Below are 20,613 nucleotides of genomic sequence, written 5' to 3'. Positions count from 1 at the left end.
TGTGACATCGGGTATAGCTAGGCTTAGTTTAGGATGTCATTGTTTTAAAGGCCTTAGTTTTCTTTTCTTTTGTAATTTTGAATGTTCTTGATAAAAGACCAAAATGAGCATCTTTGTCATATTATTTTTATTACATGATTTGGAAGTTATAAATTAATTCCTAACTAGGAGGCACTACCACCTTTGCTGGAATTAATCTATATTTTCCTTTATATGATTTCTTGAGTTTTGATACTTACATGTTGACTTTTTATGATTTATGAGTTATGAATATGAATCTTCTACCTTATGATATTTGAGACAATTATTTTATTCATGAAAGATGTTGTCAACTATGAAAGATTTTATTTACTCAAAAAGAAAAAAAAATATTGTTTACATTTATTGTGTATTAATGTTGGGGTAGAGGGTGTCACATTTAGTGGTATCAGAGCAGGTCGATCCAATTGGCCGTAAGTTATGAGTTTACTATGCTTGTCTAGTAGATGAATGATGAACTGAATTGATTGTGGAACTTATTGATATGCTAGTGTGATGATTGATTATGTCTATTAATTGTACTATTTTCTTTGATTATGGCTGGTAGAAATGATCGTGCGATTGTTGATGCTCTTCAAGCATTAGCACAAGCTATGAATAATAACAATAGGGCTGGATTCGCTCATAACTAGTTGGAGCAATTTCAGCGAAATCACCCACCTACCTTTAAAGGGGGATATGACCCAGATGCTGCTATGAATTGGCTAACTGAGATTGAGAAGATCTTTAATGTTATGGATTGTCCCCTCGCTTAGAAGGTGAAGTTGGCCACCTTCATGTTGACTGTTGATGCTCACTTTTGGTGGGAAGGAGCACTTCGGAGGATGATTGATGGAAGGGTGCACTTGAATTGGGACAACTTCAAGAAGGCCTTTCTTGAGAAGTATTTCCCAGATGATGTGAGGAGTCAGAAAGAAATGGAATTCCTTGAGCTGAATCAAGGGAACAACATAGTGGCAGAATATGCTGCCAAATTTGATGCTTTGATTCGTTATTGTACACACTACCATGGTGAGGGTGGTGAAAGGGCTAAATGCATAAAATTTGTAAATGGTCTGCGTCCTGAAGTGAAAACTGCAATTAACTATCAGGAGATATATCACTTTCCCACTCTGGTCAATAAGTGCAGCATTTATGATCGTGACAACCGTGCTCGTGCTGCTTTCTATAAAGGAGTTGGAGGTCCTATTCGTGCTGTGAGTTTTAGTACTTCGGGTAGGAGTAAGCCTTACTCCGCTCCTACTAGATTTCAAGGGAGTAAAGCTGCTGCTAATAAAAGCAAGTCATTTACTAGAGGATCCACTGTTAGTGCTACTGGAAGTGTTGGAGGGTCTGTGTCCACTCCTTCAGAAAGATGTGGAAAATGTGGACGTGTTGGTCATAATTAGTATGAGTGTCGTGACAAGGAGATTACCTGCTTCAACTGCAATGGTAAAGGTCACATCAGCACCCAATGTCCTGAACCACCAAGAACACGTGTTATTGGATCGGGTTCAAAAATTGAGCGTCCAAAGACTGTAGGGAGAGTATTTCCTCTTAGTGATGCTGAAGCTGCTCGGTCAAAAAATTTGATACAAGGTACTTGTTTCATAGCTGAGACTCCTTTTGTTGTACTATTTGATTCTGGTGCAACTCATTCCTTTATTTCTATCTCTTGTGTCCAAAAATTGAATTTGCCTGTGTCTTTGTTAGATTTTGATTTAGTTGTTGAAACCCCTACTAATGGTCCTGTGACTACATCCCCAGTGTGTTTGAAATGTCCTTTGACAGTTTCTGATAAGCAGTTTCTAGTTGACTTAATTTGTTTTCCTCTTAGTCAATCAGATGTAATTCTTGGTATGGATTGGTTATCTTCCCACCATGTCCTTTTAAACTGCTTTGATAAATCTATTTCATTTGGTGAATGTAAGAGTACAAAATTTCTTAATGCTGCCAACATTAAAACTTGTTTAGAAGAAAATGAAAGAGTGTACATGATCTTCGCTTCCTTAACACTTGAGACTGATAGTAAGCTAGATGAGATTCCCTTAGTGAGAGAATTTCTAGAAGTATTCCCTAAGGATGTGTCTAGTTTACCACCTGAGAGAGAGATTGAGTTTAGCATAGACTTAGTACCAGGTACCTCACCTATATCTATATCACCCTATAGGATGTCCCCTAAAGAGTTAGTTGAGCTTAAGAAATAAATAGAGGAACTGCAAGGGAAACAATTCATTAGGCCTAGTGTCTTGCCTTGGGGAGCGCCTATTTTATTGGTTAAGAAAAAATATGGGAGCATGAGGTTGTGTGTAGACTATAGGCAACTGAATAAAGTGACCATGAAGAATAAGTATCCCTTGCCTAGGATAGATGACCTTATGGATCAACTAGTTGGGACTTGTGTGTTCAGTAAGATAGATTTAAGGTCAAGATACAATCAGATTAGAGTGAGAGTTGAGGATGTTCCTAAGACTGCCTTTAGGACCCACTATGGGCACTATGAGTATTTAGTTATGCCTTTTGGTGTGACTAATGCACCTAGTGTTTTTATGGACTACATGAATAGGATCTTTCACCCTTACTTGGATAGATTTGTAGTGGTCTTCATAGATGATATCCTAGTGTATTCCAAGACTAGGGAGGAGCATGTTGAGAACCTTAGGATCGTTCTTCAAACCCTTAAGGAGAAGCAGTTGTATGCTAAATTGTCAAAATGTGAATTTTGGTTGGATAGTGTGAACTTTCTAGGACATGTGATATCCAAGGGTAGGATAGTTGTAGATCCTGCTAAGGTAGAAGCTGTGTTAGAGTGGATCACACCTAAATTAGTATTTGAGATTAGGAGCTTCCTAGGACTAGCCGGTTATTACAGAAGGTTCATAGAGAATTTCTCTAGGCTAACTCTTCCTTTGACTAAGCTGACAAAGAAGGACCAAAAACCTTAAGAAGATGTTTTGGTGGCCTAAGATGAAGAAGGAAGTGGAGGAATTTGTGTATGCTTGCTTAGTATGTCAGAAAGCTAAGGTAGAACACCAAAAACCTTCAGGTTTGATGCAACCTTTAGATGTGCTTGTGTGGAAATGGGATAGCATCTCTATGAATTTTTTAGTTAGGTTACCTAAGACTGTGAAGAAATTAGATGCTATATGGGTCATCGTGGATAGATTGACTAAGTCTGCCCATTTTATTCCCATTAATATTAGGTACCCTTTGGAGAGGTTAACCAAGTTGTACATCAGTGAGATCGTGAGGTTGCATGGAGTTCCTACTAGTATAGTGTTTGATAGAGATCCTAGGTTCACCTCTAGATTTTGGGAGAGTTTGCATAAGGCTTTAGGCACTAAGCTTATATTGAGTTCAGCCTACCATCCCCAAATAGATGGCCAAACTGAGAGAACTATACAGTCTTTGGAAGACTTGTTGAGAGCTTGCATCTTAGAACATGGGGGTGTAGACCCCTAAAATTGTCCGGGTCGGAAATAAGACTCGAAGACTCTCAAAGATCAATGGAAAGTCAGCCAGAAGGACTCCCAGAAGACCATAGGATGACTATCTGTAGGTTTAGAGGTCTTAGAGTAGCTAAAAATAAGAAAGTGAGAGGAGTGGAGCTCAATACGGCCTCTTTGGAGCTCAGTACGGCCCGTATTGCATTTTTGAACTGCAATACGGCCGTACTGAAACCAATACGGCCGTATTGATGTTTTTGAACCTCAATACGGCCGTATTGAATTCAATACGGCCGTATTGAATTCAATACGGCCGTATTGAAGTTCAAAACTTCAATACGGGCCGTATTGACACCAGGGGCCGTACTGCGCCTCACCCCTATAAATAAGACGTCATTTGGACGTCATTTGACACTTTTTCCAGACTTCTGGACCCTCTTGCTGAGTATTCTGGGGTTTTTGAGCAGTGTTCTGCCCTAGAATTCTCTCCGAGAGCCGATCCGACGAAGTTCTTGAGTTCTGAGCATTTAGCTTGAGAATTCGAACTAGTCGAAGGGAAATCTTTTTGATTTCCATAGTAAAGATTAATTTTTAGCGAAGGAGCGAGCGAGCGTGTAGTGGGAGGGAGCGCCAAAAAGCCTCCTAACATTTGAATATATAAAAGCACACTTCAAAGGTTTCTTCTTCAAAATCCTTCCTTTTACTGCTTTCTGATTGTTGCATCGCATGTTTAATTTATTCATCATGTAGATATCTTATTCATAGCCGTTTATAATAAATAGGGGTAATTTAGTAATTTTACACTGTTATTTATGAAATAATCCGTCATAGGGAACCCGAAAGGGGCGTTGTGGGGTGCTAACACCTTCCCCGCACGTAACCGACTCCCTTACCCAACTCTGGTTGTAATGGCCAAGGTTGATTTATAAAGAATCAATTGCCTTAAATCTTTTTCCAATGTTTTGAGTAAAATATTGGTGGCAACTCCAAGAACCCTACCTTTTGCGAAAACCACTAATCCATGGAGGGTCCCGCTTGGGATTAACATGGATTGGTGAATCATTTAATAAAATTGTTAGCTCGACAAGGTCTCAGTTTGAGAATAAGTCGTTCTAGCAATCCATCATTTTTCGAACATAAAAACGAGTCCAACCATCGTCGCGAATGCCAAGGTCCGTTTCGGCGGGTGGCGACAGGGGGTAGTTGGGATAGTTTCCTACCTTTGATAGAGTTTACCTACAATAATAGATACCACTCTAGTATTGGGATGGCACCCTATGAGGCTTTGTATGGTAGGAGATGTAGAACACCTTTATGTTGGGTAGAGCCTAGAGAGAATGCCATGTTAGGACCTAAGATAGTTCAACAAACTACTGAATAGGTTAAGATGATCCAAGAAAGGATGAGAGCAACCCAGAGTAGGCAAAAGAGTTATAATGACAAGAGGAGAAAAGACCTTGAGTTTAAAGAAGGTGATCATGTATTCCTTAAAGTCACTCCTTGGACAGGAGTAGGCAGAGCACTGAAATCCCGTAAGCTTACTCCACGTTTCATGGGTCCTTATCAAATTCTTAAAAGGATCAGTGAAGTAGCCTATCAAATTGCATTGCCTCCATCTCTTTTAAATCTCTATAGTGTCTTTCATGTTTCCCAACTCAGAAAGTATGTCCATGATCCTTCCCATATCATTGAGTCTGACAACATTCAGTTGAAGGATAATCTCACCTATGAAACGGTTCCTTTAAGGATTGATGACACGAAGGTGAAACAACTGAGAGGAAAGGAAATCCCTTTGGTTAAGGTCGTTTGGGGAGGAAATCTTGAAGAAAGTGCTACAAGGGAATTAGAAAGCAAGATGCGAGAAGCTTATCCATTTCTGTTTTCAGGTAAATTTCGGGAATGAAATTTCTAAAAGGAGGAGAGAATTGTAACACCCCGAATTTTCTACTAATACAATATTAATTATTATTTATTTTTATATTTATGAAGATTATTTTTTTATAGTTATTTTAGTTAATTAAAGGAGTTTTATAGAATATTGTAAAGGTTTGTAATAATTTAAATTATTTATGAAAATTTTATATAAAATACTGCTTTTTTTAGGCCAGAACGGGCTGTTCCAAAAAGTGAAACGGGTCGTTCCAAACGATGAAAGTAAACTATTTTTGAAGGACCAGAACGGGCCATTTCAAATGGTGGAACGGGCCATTCTAAATGAGTAAAGAAGCCAATTTTGGTTATTCTAGAACGGGTTGTTCCCAAAGTGAAACGGGTCGTTCCAAGATTCTAAAAATGCCTAAAAACCTTAGTTGGAAACGGGCCATTCCAATTAAGGTCAATGTGTGTTAAAATGAACCCCAAAACGGGCCGTTCTAATTTTGAGAACGTGTCGTTCTGAATTTTAAAAACTGGTCGTTCTGATTTTAGAACAGGCCGTTCTAGTTGTAAATTTTGCATATAACGAATGACTCCAGAACGGGCCGTTCTGGATTCAGAACAGGCCGTTCTGGGTACCCCTGAATTCCTATAAATAGGAGGCATGGGGTAAAAAAAATTATAACTGAGAAGGTAAAATCTTAGAGAGAGAAAGAGAGAGAATGAGAGAGAAAGAGAGAGAGAGAAAGAGAAAGAAAGAGAGAGAAAGAAAGAAGGAATCCAGAGAAGGAGATTAGCAAGGTTCTGCTCTAGTTTCAGCTTCTGCTTATTGAGGTAATGGGGGGAGTGAGAAACCTCGCTCGGGGGTGTAGGAGTAATTGTTGGATAGTCTGATTGTCGGATTAGCCCCCAATCCCTTGCCTGTTGCATGCTTCTAGGAACATGCAAAGTATTAATGTATTCTATTCTATTTTCTGTTTGCTCTACTTTGTTCCTTGTTGGAAGTAATAAATGAATATATAATTAATTTTAAAAATAAATAAGTTTTAATATGAATAAGAATGCTCTATGTGGATTCCTGTGCGGACCTTATGAGGAATAATTATAACATGACTATGTGAAATATGCACAAATGACATGAGACATAAGAATGGACTATTGAGACAAGCTATGATTATGAGAATATGAAAAATGATGACATGATGTACTAAATGAAATTCTGTAATAAGTCAAATGTTGAGTCAATGAAATAATGAATGTATGACATGCATCATATACATATATAACTCCAGGTGTGCTGCTGAGGCCGCATACCAGTGATGTAACAAGCTAACAAGGTGTACCTTAGGATCACCAGTGATGTAACCAGGTGTACCTTAGGGTCACCAGTGATGAAATGTGAAACTTCCGTATGGCGCCACATGCATGCATTTATGAGTCGATTCCATGACATCATAGCATGATAAATGAGTATACATATGATACTGATCATGTATAGGTATTGTTTATATGTGATTAGTGTTTATGACTTATGATTGTTGTGTGTGCTATCTAGCCTTTATTTCTGTACCTGAAACTGAGTGAGATGTTTTTCACTCCCTTATTGTTCTTGTATATGTTTAAATTATGTTGCAGGTTATCATCATCATGAGGATGAGGCTTAAGGCTTCAGTTGGGCATGCTCTGATAGGATGTGACATCAGACATAGCTAGGCTTAGTTTAGGATGTTATTGTTTTAAAAGCCTTAGTTTTCTTTACTTTTGTAATTTTGAACGTTCTTGGTAAAAGATCAAAATGTGCATCTTTGTCATATTATTTTTATTACATGATTTGGAAGTTATAATTTAATTCCTAACTAGGAGGCACTGCCACCTTTGCTGGAATTAATCTATATTTTCCTTTATATGATTTCTTGAGTTTTGATACTTACATGTTGACTTTTTATGATTTATGAATTACGAATGTGAATCTTCTACCTTATGATATTTGAGACAATTTTTTTATCCATGAAAGATGTTGTCAACTATGAAAGATTTTATTTACTCACAAAGAAAAAAAAAATTATTGTTTACATTTATTGTGTATTAATGTTGGGGTAGAGGGTGTCACAAGAAGAATAAAAAGAGAAGAAGAAGAAGAAAAGTTATAGCAACGAAAATACAAGAAAATGGCCTCTCCCCCAGCAGAAGAGAGGGAAATGAAAATACAAAAATGGTGAGTCTTTGAGCCCAAAAGAGGGGTGGCAACTGTCATTAGGGTCCCATCACCCTCTAACCTAAAAAAAACCCTACTTCCCTCTTTGTGTCCCTCCGAAAATTTGAATACAATAAGTTCAAAATATTGGATTGGCCCAGCTGGCCCAATTGGCCTATACAAACAACAATAAGAAAAATACAATAAAAATAAAAATAAGATTATGCTAAAGTAGGTCCACGTGGCAATGCTCCCAGTCCATTAAGTGCTTCCAAAATCTCTGGAAGTAATTATGAAATTAATTAGGCTAATAAATCCGATTAAAGGCAATTCAGAATTAATAGTCCAATAAACCTCAAAATAATAAAATATGGCAGGAGAAAATAATTAGGCACTAACAACATTTAATAGGAGCTCACAAAGGTAAGAAAACGTATGAAAAATATGATTCATTAGTACTATTCTTGCTAGTAAGCTCTCTTACAATTCGAAAATCGAAAAAACAAATTGGAGGAATAGGTATGTTGTAAGGAAGCAACGATTACTAGTCACATCAAAGAGAATCTATCTCATCTACTTTCATCGGGGACCAAAAGATCAATTTCATATTTCTCCAAGTCTTTGTAATATTCATCCAATGGATGATCCTTGAGAAAAGTTGAAGTTAGAATATCATTTCTTCAACAAGTTATATTTCTTTGAGTGTACTCAACTTATACATCCTCTTTGTGAGAGCTATCTTATAAACACAAACACTACCTTACCTTTTAAGTCTGAGAGACTACTTAAAAGAATATTGTAACAGTTACTTATGTCTATAAGCTAGAAGGGGCAACAAAAATACTTGTTTGTAAAAAGCTTTCAAGTTAGTGAAACCTTTCGAGTTTGAAGGTAACTAGACATAACTAAAGTTGAGTGAACCAATATAAAAATAAAAATATTTTCTCACTATCCATTTTCTTAGACTTTTATCGAACAAAAAAGCTTTTGTGAAAACTTATATTTCCTATTTGCAAAATGTTTTAAAATCTTTACATTTCCTAAACCCTAAACCCATAAACGATTTATTTGTTTATTATGTGGGTTATGTAGCAATGATTTTGTAAGTTTTACCTACAAATAGTTGTAAGATAAGTATTTGAGTATTAATATCACTAAATATTTATAGATAAAAGTAATTTTTGGTTTTATACCCACTGCGATAATGTCTGTAAGAGCAAAACATTCATAGGCTCCTATGGTTCTTTTTATTTTTTTATTGTTATTTTTTTATGTCTAGTGAAACTCCTCTTTATCCGGGTTAGGTTAATTTTATGTAACTCATGGATCTTTGTTTCGAGATTTTTAACAAAAATTAAACTTTCTTCCATGTTTGATTGTACCCTTTTCACTTGATGTTTTTTAACACATTCTTCATTTTAAAAACCTCAAGTATACCACCAAGCATAAAGATCAACGGGTGTGAAGTTGTTCTAATTTAACTAGCGGTCTCGAGTTCGAATCTTGGGTATGTAGTTGTGTTAAATACTTGGAAGGAGATTCTCCTAAGTATTTAATATAATTGCATACTCAAGACTCAAGTTTGACATTATTAGTTTGAAAAAAGCGCACACCAATTGATTTATGCAATCAACTATCGATGATGTTTAACATTCAATTTAATCAATTTTTAAGAGTTTATATATATATATATATATATATATATATATATATTTAAAAAATAATAATTTACTTTATATATGTTCTGTCATATACAACACATAACAATCGTCTAGGTTAGAAATAGTTACTAGATCTTCGTTGTCTTTAGAAATTTCTAATCTTAATGTTTATGTATTCTTAATTTCAAATAAGGAATTAAGGTTATTAATTAGATGTAACAATTTAATTGCAAGGAAAATAAAATTTAAAGGCATTAAAAAATTTGCTAGACAAAGCGAAAAAATAAATTGAATTAATTAAAACTAATAATAAATATTCTAGATGAAATGGAATAAAACCTAAACTCGATACCTTTTCATTTAGTTCATCTCAATTTTGTTTTATGGAAAGGAAAAAATCAAAAAGAATCATTACTTAGTTTCGAATTTTAACTACTCGTGTTCAATCAAATCAAATCCAAATCATCGTTTTCTATTAAAATTGCATTCGTCAAAAATCAACTTTTTACCTTTGATAATGATATTCATTTCTTACTATTTAAAAAACTTATTACTTACAATATTTTCATACACTCCTGATAGGCCATATAAAAAAGTTCATCTTTATAATTAGGGTACCAAATAGTAGTTATATTTGATAAAATTACAGGTAGGAACAAAACTATTTAAAACTAAACTTTTTAAATAATTAAACTAAACTAAAATAAAATAAATTAAATTATTTTTTAATAGTTTAAACCAAACTATTACTTTTAGTGTAGTTTATAAAACTAAACTATTAAAATTAATAGTTCAGTTCACTAAAATCTAATACAAGCACTGAAGTTCATTCACTAAGACTACCACATTTGTCGTTCGGACTCGCGGAAACGTAAGGTGTTCGGACTCGCGAAAACGTAAGGTAGATCTTCCAATTTTGCTTCAATCTTCACTTTTCAAGGATGGTTCTTCACTTCTTCTGATTCTTCTTCACTTCTTTCAATTCTTCTTCATTCTTCACCCTTGATTGTGTGGCAAACTGGCAGGTGGGTCCATGTGTTTGATTTTGACTGAACTATTGGGTGTTTCTGTTCAATTTGGGTTTGCTCTGCATAAGTAAAGAAAATATTTTTGTTGCTTGCACTCCATGTGTTTGATAATTTGTAGGCAATTTGCTAGACTTCAATTGCCTGCATTATGAGTGATCCAATGGTCTAGTTTAGAAGTAAAGGGTCACATTCATAGACTAGCATCAATTTAATTGTTGAGCCCAAAACTTTGCCATGGTTTGTTATGGAAGATGAAAAGGATGACAGGAAAAGAAGGGCTGAAAAAATTCTAAGGGAATCTTTGGAAAACCCAGATCAGCTTGTTCAGTTGTAAATTAGATTGCTTTAATTAAAATTTGTATACTTGATCAGGAGAATGTCAGGATAGCTAGTTCTGGGATATTGAAATCTAGGTAATTGTCTGGTTATGGGCATTATAGAATGGATGTTACTATTTTGCTCAAGTATGTTCTCACTTTAACAATCTTTCAGGTATGTGCATGTCAATTGCTTGGTAGATCAATTTATGATTCTTTATTGAAGTCCTTTGGCACTCTGTATGATCTTAATGCTAAATTTAGCATATAAAAATCTCTATTTCTGCCTCGTAGCAGTTACTCTTGTATTCTAAACCCTTTTACTTTGTAGTTAATGCTACATCTATAACTAAATTCCAAGAGAAAATCATATCCTTTCTGGTTAACCTAATACTATTACATATATATATATATATATATATATATATATATATATATATATATATATATATATATCGGTAATACTCAATTAAGTTCCATTATGTCAGTTCACATATTATATTTACTAACAATTGAGAGAAGGTTTCATTAAGTTAGTTAATAGTGACAGATGATCCTCTGGACATTTTCATTGTAGTGCTCATATAAACAAGACATAGTACCAAGACTATATTATATGATTTAGTTAGCATTGCTTAATCAATCCCCAGCTTTTTCAAATCACATTAGATTCACTAACAGTTGAGAGGACGTTACATAAGGTTAGCTGATATTGATGCTCTGCACATTTTCATTGTAGTATGCTATTGTATAAACAAGTAGTTTCTGAGCTTCATGCAGAAAATTTACAGAGAGAACTATTAATGGTATGAGTCTCATTATTTACATGTGCACAAGACAAGCATACAAAACTAAAAGTTTATCAAAATTGGTTATTGCTGTTGTCCTTGATCCTAGGTGTAAATTGGAATATGTTAACCATTTCATTGACTATTTATTTGATGATGATCAGGAAAATGAATTAAAGTTAAAGTTGTCTTCTAGTTTAAGATCACTTTATGAGTAGTATCAAGGTATTGAGGAGGGTTCTCAAAGTAATCACCAAGTAGTACAATTGGATGATGATGATGATGATATCCATGGTATGAGTTTTTATTTACAAACAACTGGGCGTAGATTTGATGCAAAATCTGAGTTGGACAAGTATCTAAAAGAAGATTGTGAGCCTTTCATCAAGTCAGTTGAATTTGATATTTTAAATTGGTGGAAAGTAAACTCAATTAGATTTCCAATCCTTGGAAGTATAGCTCGAGAAGTGTTAGCCATTCCTGTTTCTACAGTAGCATCAGAATCTTCATTTAGTACTGGAGGAAGGGTTCTAGATCCTTATCGAAGTTCTCTTACTCCTAGAATGGTGGAAGCACTAGTTTGCACGCAAGATTGGTTGAAAGGATCATCTTTTTTTGTATTTACTAATGAGGACTTTGAAGAACTTGAGAAATTAGAGCATGGTAAGTTAATATGAATGTTTTACATATTTTTATTATCTTTTTACAATAACTTTTCAAAATTATGAAATATGTTTATTTATTTATTTATTTATTTTTTTGCAGAGATATTGTCTCCACAAGAAGGGACTTCATTGACCGCTATTAATCTTGATGATTAACATTAGGTGAATGATTTCATTGCACAAATATTTAATATGTATATCTATATAATGAAAATTTCATAGTGCTCTATTTATTTAGCAAGTTAAATCTATATTGCATATTAATGTGATAATTTTTTTAGGTTACAAACTATTTCAATATCAAGAAGCCTTGGACTGTACATGCAAGATTGTAACCAACATGATCAAAGGAAATTCTCTAGAGGAAATTTGAAAGACTAAGATTTGATTGATTTTCAAAAAAATATGAATGAAAGATCTATCATGGGGACTTTTATCAATGTAATATTTGTTTTGCATTTCAAATTATTTTAAATTTAATTTATAATTAATATCAATGATTTGGTAGCTCAATTTAAAAATGTTGATTTTAAATTTATTTTTTTTAATGTAGTTCAATTTAGTTTATAATTAATAATAATTTAATTTATAATTAATAATAATTTAATTTAATTAATATTATAGTTTAGTTCAAACTCCTAGAACTATAGTGTACTAATCTAGATAATAGTTTAGTTTAGTTTAGTCAATATTTATTTTAGTTCAATTTAGTTTAGTGAATTATTTATTATAATTTAGTTTAGTTTTCTTCTAGTTTAATTTAGTTTAGCAATTTAAACACCCCTAATTACATCTCATAAGTACAAATATAAGTATTTTAGTACCCATATGTAATGTATGGAAGATACTAATTAAAATTGTTACATATACTAACATGATTCGGAATGTTTCTTTTCATTTTAAAATGTGGATATAGCTGCACAAGATAGACACCAAACTTGCTACTTGTACAAGCATGAGACGGGCATTTTTGTTTTAAAAAAATGAGAGTATAATTGCGTGTCATCCTGAGTTTCAATGTTTTTCTATTAGAATCATATTATTATATATGTTCGGCCCATGTTATTGACATCCCTTTGTTTTATAGTTTTGCACGCCTGTTTTTTAGTTTTTACAAGAAAAAAAAAATTCTTGACGAAAACTAGTTTATGATGTATATCACTGCATAAGAAAACTAGTTTTCTTTGTGTATAGAAATTCAAAATGAAAATTAATTATAGAGTAGAGATAGATATAAGAGGGATGTTGAATTGTGCTTATAAAAAATTTACCACTTTTCGAAAGTAGTGAATTAAATGTACAGACCGAAGGGTGTAAATGAATAAATTTAATGCAAAGGATTTACACTAATTTGTCTTTAATTATAGATATTCTTGATTAACTAATGAAATTTTTAACAAGTCATTATTGGTTTAACTTAAGTATTTTTTGATTTATTTCTTTAAATAAATTATCCAAATATTTTTTTTTAAAATAAGAAAATTTCTTTAGATTTTATACACCAAGTATTATTTGAACACAAGACCTCTTCAAGTTTTAAGTTAAAACATATAATTTAAGTTGGTTAAACTAAATAAGAATTCTTACACATAATATATGATTAGAAATTAAGTACATAGGGTCTTTACAAAGAGTATAAGAATAAGGAACAAGAATGTGCAATCTTGTTCTACCATGCTTCTTATAGATGCAGCACTACTAGAAGGTAGCCATTGCAAATCCTTTGAGTCTTTTTTGGGCTTACTTTGTCTTCCTTTATCTTGCTTTCTTATATGAAGATTTGCTCATTGGTGCATTTAACACAAGCATTTGACTTGTTTTCCCAAATGGTCACTTATTTAATCAAGGATGTTGCCTATTGTTGGGATGCAAGCAAAGTCTCACATCGTTCAAACATGAGGATGGACATGAGTTTATATACAAAGCTGTCTCTATTAGTAGAGAGACCTTTTGGGTGATGTTCAAAAGTAAAATCGTGAGAGTTGGGCCCAAAGCGGACAATATCTCACCAATATGGAGACATGTGTATGTGTGTGGTAACCCCACGGTGCACAATAAGTGGCATCAGAGTTGATGGTCTGATCAGGTGACCGACTCGATGAGTATGATGGTTAGTAGGTGGATCCAAGTTTGGGATCCCTTGTGTTGAAAGTCCGCTGTCATAAGGGAGGTCATGATGGAGCAGCGGTGCAAGCACTCAAAGCGTGAGTGAGCTCTTTGGGCCACCATCAAAAGATTGGGTTTATATACACACAATTGTCTTCATTGATAGAGAAGCCTTTTAGATGATGTCCAAAAGCAAAATCGTGAGACTTAAAATATAGATTTACAAGTTTTTATGCAATTGTGTTATACTTTAGTCTTTTTATACTTTACAAAAACCAACATATTTTGTTAACATTAAAATATAGATTTTAAGAAATTCTAAATCTTCAATTTTTGGTCTAATATTAATTTTTGTTGGATATCGTAGGTTGACAACTTCTTGTATCAATTAATAACTCAAAAAAAAAAAAATCACTATGCCTTTCAGTTAGGATATACAATGAAAACATATTTAACTTTGATATACAATAAAATCTAATTTTAGTAGTGTATAAAAATATATACAATAAAAATTAGATTTTATTGTTTATCATATACAACAAAAACTAGTTTTGTATGTTGAGTTAACACTTATCTATGTCAAATAACAACACAACAAAAATTAGTTTTTATTTTTTATTTTTTTTTTATTTCAGTAAAGATACACAATGAAAATTAGCGCTCATGTATTTCGGTTGAGATACAAAACAAAAATTAATTAAAAAGAGGATTTTAAAAATTAACATATACATAAATATATTTAAATTTATTGCAGAAGTTAATTTATTTTTTATTCTTAATTTTCTTTCTTTCTATATGTATTTCACTACAAAAAAAATGTGTATTTTGTGGCGGTTATTTTTGCAGTTTCTGGCGGTTGAAAACCGCCACAAATCGCATTACCAGCGTCATAAATAACCGCCGGATCTACGGTCGCCAAAACCAGAAAATTCAATCTCTTTTGTAGCGGTTTGAAACCGCCACAAAATGCATTTTTGTTTAACTTGTTTGACATTTTCTGGCGGTTATAAACCGCCACAAAATTTCAGTTCTGTTTGACTTGTTTGTAATTTTATGGCGGTTTGAAACCGCCACAAAATTCATTTTAATTCTGCCAAGTGTTATCATTTTTACAGAAGTATTGAAGTATATTTTCATTTGAAAGGTAATAAATAAAACATTCAGCATATTTTTCAGTCATCACCAACATTTTATTATGTATATATAACAAACAAATGAAAATAAGAAGACTTATCTTCCTAGACTCAACAGCTTAGTCTAGTACTTGATAAATACGACAAAAATAAAATGATGATGCATTACCTTATGTCTTTCACATATTCAAGGATCTGGTTGAAGTTGCTCTTTCTTCCTAGAGTATCCCTCCACGTAGCACCCATACAAAAGCGAGTGCTCCCAACTTATTTTGCCTAAAGGAAAAGGATTTCCATTCAAGAAAAAGCATAGCACCGAATGAGCAACAAGCTGCATGATCTTTTTTCTTTCTTTCTTTTTTTACCTAAAACAAAATTCCCGACATCTAAACTACGGTACATTTCTTAATTTAAATAAGAAGATATATGATGCTTAAGTAAAGAAATGTTGGGAACGAATGCATAACTCAAATGACACCATTCCATGGGAGGCAGATCCAAAGAGTTTTCCAGAGATCAGTAATGACATCACCAGGCCACAAGCTAGAGAAGAACACTACACATAAATTGATTATCTGATAAAAGTGTACCTTATTTGCAGCCCCGAGAACAGCTTCCTTGTTCATAAGGTGTTGGCCTTTGATTCCTGTGTCATACTTAGAGGATTGAGGACAATAGGAACAATCTTCACTGCACCCTCCTATTTTGATAGACAGAAGAGTACACTGCTGCACTTCCCTAAAGTTATGAGCATGTCTATGAACTTGAGCCTGCAAAACAAATCACCCCTAAAATAGATAATATATGTTGTGATTCTAAAGCTTCAATAACAGACTTTGCCTCTTTCAGATCATCATTCGTATCTTCTAATTGCTTGCTTGTTTGCTTAAGCTTGTCTTTTGCCATCAGAAATTCCTGATTTAAGCATGTTGTTTGGTCCTCCAATAGGCCACGGAAGTTTTCTACACCAGTAGTAAATGGAAATTGTTAGAAATATATTGAACTTTTTTAGCATACACATGAACACCAATTATCACTTCAATAGATGGACTATTTTAGGAGTTAATTAGTGATTACTATTCTAATAATGACTATATTTCAACCATAACAATACAAATATATCCCTTTGTGCAGTTTAGAAACACAATTTTAGCATACATTTTGTTTTAACAGGCAAATATATCCCTCTGTGCAGTTCATGAACTGCTTCAGGTAATTAAAGACTGACCTGAGGTTCAATATCATGATTTGAATTACCCTGTATCGAGTTTCTTCCATGGTACTGAAGCAACTGCAGAACAAAGGTTTTTCAATCATAGAATCTTAAATGCAAGGATTCTAGAAGGGAAATTATTTGTATTAAAATCCAGAAACACAAGTACCTGTTCCCTCAAAGAAGACACTTCAGTCAAAAGAATCTCTCTCCACAGCAAACCGAGTAACTTCAGGGTTTCGATCAAGTCTACCCTGAAGTATCTGAATCTCATCATAAAGTGATTTATGTGATTCAGAATATTAATTTAGAATATTTTGTCTCTTTTCCACTTCCCTTATTATGTGACTTGGAAGGGAACACCAGTTTATCAACAAGAATTGCCAATTAAGTAGACTCAACAACAACTCTTTTATAATTGAATACTTGCACAAAAAAAGATAATACTGATTGAAGATACCCACAACCTCTCTAAAAGTGTTTCACGTTTCTACAGGGAGTAAAATATCATTTTATCGTGTTTTACATTGATCTATATTGATTTAAAGATGCTCACAACCCACCCAGAACAAAAATTGCAATTTGACATCTTCTCTCAAATGTGGCTCTCAATTCTTCCCTTTCTTACCATCACACTACGACGAAAGTGTACATGTTTTGTGTGCAAACGATCAGAAAACTTGATAAAAATAAAAAATATAGGAACTGCTGTTAATCAACAAAATCCATACTAACAATGCCAACTTACACTTAAGTCTTTGATAATGGGGTGATGTGTATCTAGTGTTTTATATGTTTTTTAAGCAATACCTTCATATATGGAAAACTGCACTGGTCAACCTTGTTATAGCTATTGGTTAGTATTGAGACACTTGTGATGTAATTTATTTATTATGCATATTGATGTTAAGCCTGTAAAATCATTAACCTCATCATACAATTTACAAGGAAATAATAATTACACTTGATTACATATTATATAGAGAATATTTAAAGATCATATAGTTCAAGATAACCTAATAATTTCTTGAAAGAAAATTTGAAGAGCAGTAACTCACTAGAGTCGAAATAAAGACAAATAGGGAATATCCATAGAGGCAGAGTAGTTGCACAAGGCCAGATGGTACAGAGATGTACTTAAGGATTAAATACAAACCAAGAGGAACCAGAAGCTTCGAATCCGCTTTCTCGATTATCTTCACCACTTGATCCACAACGGCCTTGCAAGCAGGTGAGTTTGGCTTGAACGCCGATTTCCTCAACTCCGCGTCTTTCTCCGCCACCGCGATAATCTCCATCACTGCCACTGCCTCCGTTCCCTTCCAAATCGTGGTTGGTTTTCCCTTCCAAATCTACCTTCTCAAACATTCAAGAAATTTTTAGGGTTCCAACTTTTTTTGAAGTTATGCCTTCGCCACCACAATTGTAGCCGTAGAAGTCACATTTCTCTGCAATTTTCCATAATCACGAGGAAACTATAATTGAACGCTGAGTAGAGAGAAGAGTTACATTACCTCTTGGACTTTGAAATTTGTCGGGGAAGACAAAAGAGAATGAGAGTTTGGCGTTTGTTCGTCTCGCATCAGGAGCAAATTCTTTGACTTGCAAAAAAAAAAAGAATAAATGAGTGAACCCTAAAACGTGGAGAGAAAAAGAGTAATAAAATAGTGTTTTTGATTAAAAATAGGAAATGGGAAATGCTCAGATTAAACTATCTAAGTTTTTTATTTTTGATTTTTATTCTTTTAAATATAATATAAAAAATGTAGCCACGTGTGATATAAGAACAGGTATTTAAAGATTGTAGCGGTTTAAAACCGCTGAAATATAATTCTTTTGCGGTTAAAGTAACCGCCAGAAATATAATATTTTTTTGCAATTTTTTTGAAACCGCCAGAAAAAAACCCCACTAATTAAATAATTTTTTGTAGTGTTTATTGATAAATTTGTCTGAAGAGAACCATAAAATAGCATAAATCTATTCTAACGATTTTAAAGTTTTTCCATCATTTGATAATGGAAGAAACGTGTAATAAGCATCTTCATCATATAAGATCACATGTTAAAGACATCAATAACATAAGTATAGGACGAGTTCAAAGAGTGTAACAATTTTACAAAATTAATCTTATTAATATTTTTTAATTTTTATACAATCATTTCTCGTACATCATTTTTAAGCAAATTTTTTTTTTTTTTAGAAACAATGCAAGAAGAAAAAAAATTTATTAGAAGAATCAATGGAAAAAAATATATTATTATATTGATAAATAAACATTTATTATGAGATAGATGAATAGTTGAATGGATTTATTTCCAATCATGATTAATCAGAGATCAATTAGTACTGTTATAAATTAATTAAACGATTATAAAATTAAAGCCTCCTTTTATTTTTATTTATTTTAAAATTTGTCTCTTTTATGTAATTTAATATTTTTTAAATTATGTTATTTGTACGAAATATTTACTAAATTCATTGATAATTAATCTTTGTGAGAAAATCTGAATCATCATCCTTAGTGAACTCTCCTCTACCAACTATATTTTTTTTTTCATTTATAAAACTTGAATTTGAAATTATATTTTAAAAATTAAATTTAACACTATTCTGACCAAACACCTTCTGATTATCATTTGGATTTGGACAACATGCGCTTAGTTTACAAATTACGAACTATTCATGTTTTTTTATTTGAAAATTTCAATTAAGCCTTTTTAATTTCAGTATTATTTGATCAAGAATTTTTTCTTATTTGAATATTAATAACTATCCTGCTTTAGTTTCATTTAGTTACATGCAAAGAAAAGAGTTTACGGAAACTATATTAATTGGACCAAATGTAGTTGGGAAGTTGGGAAAAAAAAGTAAAATAAATGAATTGAAGAACCTTGAGCAAAATCATATGCGAAATGGACTTTTTTACTCAAAAAAAAAAATCTTTTAAAATCCTATAAAATTCTAAACCAATACACTCTCTAAATTTAAATATTTTTTAGTGTAAAATAAATAAATTATAATTTTAGTTCTTTAAAAAAATCTTTAATTTCCTTCTGACAAAGCTATTATTTTTTATCTTTCTTATTATGACACTTATTAAATATTTTATGTATTTATTCAAAGATTCATGTTGTACTATTAGTTTGTGTTATAATGCTATCATATCACATCTAATATATATATATATATATATATATATATATATATATATATATATATATATATATATATATATATATATATAGTTTAACTAAATAAATTTTATTTATGTATCTTGAAATGAACACTAGACATAAAAATAGTGATTTTAAATTTTGAATAGATAAAATTAAAAAAAATTATAAGAACTAGTTAAAAAAAAATTCATTTGTATTATAATGACCAAAATTAATAATTTTTGTTGAATCTTACCATATCTTAATTTTAATTATGATAAACTCGTAGTCTAAGTTTAAGCAGAAAAGTGCATATGTATGTGTTAATGATCTTGTTCAAGTGTCTCAGAAAAGACAAAATGACTTATTTAGAAGATTGCATGTCATGTTATTTTTTATGAACAAAAGGAAAGATTCACAAGATCACCTTTATGGCATATTTTAAGGAAATTAAAGAATATGCCAAGGAATGATAAACAACACCTTTGTTAATGTCTTTCACAAGTTTCTGAACAAACTTTAACTAAAGCATTCCTTCTTAGAAGCCTAAATCATTATTGTGTCTATTCTATCTTTCTCTTTTTCTTTTACTTGTTTAATTAGCTCACTGCTTTAACATTAACATGTTATATCATTACACTTTCTAGATCAACTTTCTAGATCAAAGACAATTCATAACCTATTTCAGTAAAAATATATTATGCATCAAAACCATTTTAACTTAGACAACTAGTTTTCTAAGATATTAAATAAGGAAGAGAAATTTTAAAAAAAGGAAACAATTTAATTCCCTTTCTTGTAAGGCTGAAAAATAAATAAAATATTTTATAATGAATAAAATCAAAATCAACTCATTTTATAAGAACAAAAATATATTTAAACATATAATATAATATTAAGAATCACACGGTATCCCACGGTATTCCTAAAAATGATTTAGGTAGGATCAAAAACTACAGCTAGAGATCAGTCTTAAATCATATTGTTGACAATTGAGATTTTTCTATTACCAT

The 20,613-nt window shown here is 32.3% G+C and overlaps 1 protein-coding gene and 1 long non-coding RNA gene across 6 annotated transcripts; one reads left to right on the top strand and one right to left on the bottom strand.

Annotated features, from left to right (window-relative positions):
* The first annotated feature begins 9,388 nt into the window (after positions 1-9,388).
* On the top strand, positions 9,389-12,513 carry LOC145955802 (uncharacterized). Its single transcript, XR_014432498.1, has 4 exons — positions 9,389-10,095; positions 11,492-11,990; positions 12,093-12,154; positions 12,274-12,513. It is a non-coding gene; the product is annotated as an uncharacterized LOC145955802 (long non-coding RNA).
* Positions 12,514-15,113: 2,600 nt separating this feature from the next.
* On the bottom strand, positions 15,114-18,096 carry LOC145949277 (uncharacterized). Of its 5 annotated transcripts, none has more exons than XR_014432495.1 (4): positions 17,959-18,096; positions 17,601-17,800; positions 15,822-16,193; positions 15,142-15,507 (listed from the first exon to the last, which is right to left on the bottom strand). XR_014432495.1 is itself a non-coding variant. In XM_083070995.1 (2 exons), exons 1-2 carry the CDS (start codon positions 17,740-17,742, stop codon positions 15,988-15,990), a joined length of 348 nt encoding a protein of 115 aa, XP_082927121.1. In that variant the 5' UTR covers positions 17,743-18,088; the 3' UTR covers positions 15,819-15,987. The 5 variants fall into 5 exon arrangements, 1 of the variants encoding a protein (XP_082927121.1); XR_014432497.1 differs by adding an exon at positions 16,460-16,522 and having other exon boundaries at positions 15,149-15,507; positions 16,614-18,075; XR_014432496.1 differs by having other exon boundaries at positions 15,114-15,596; positions 17,601-18,088.
* Positions 18,097-20,613: the final 2,517 nt, after the last annotated feature.

The sequence above is a fragment of the Cajanus cajan genome, chromosome 3 (genome assembly GCF_000230855.2).
Source record: "Cajanus cajan strain Asha chromosome 3, NIPB_CcT2T_4, whole genome shotgun sequence".
NCBI lineage: Eukaryota > Viridiplantae > Streptophyta > Magnoliopsida > Fabales > Fabaceae > Cajanus > Cajanus cajan.
This window is presented reverse-complemented; position numbering and strand designations above follow the sequence as displayed.

Coding starts and splice junctions, on each gene's coding strand:
- LOC145949277 (XM_083070995.1), bottom strand. CDS start 17,742: ATGGAGATTATCGCGGTGGCGGAGAAAGACGCGGAGTTGAGGAAATCG. Junction 16,194..17,600: donor GAAGCTTCTGGTTCCTCTTG/GTTTGTATTTAA, acceptor CTACTGGTGTAG/AAAACTTCCGTGGCCTATTG.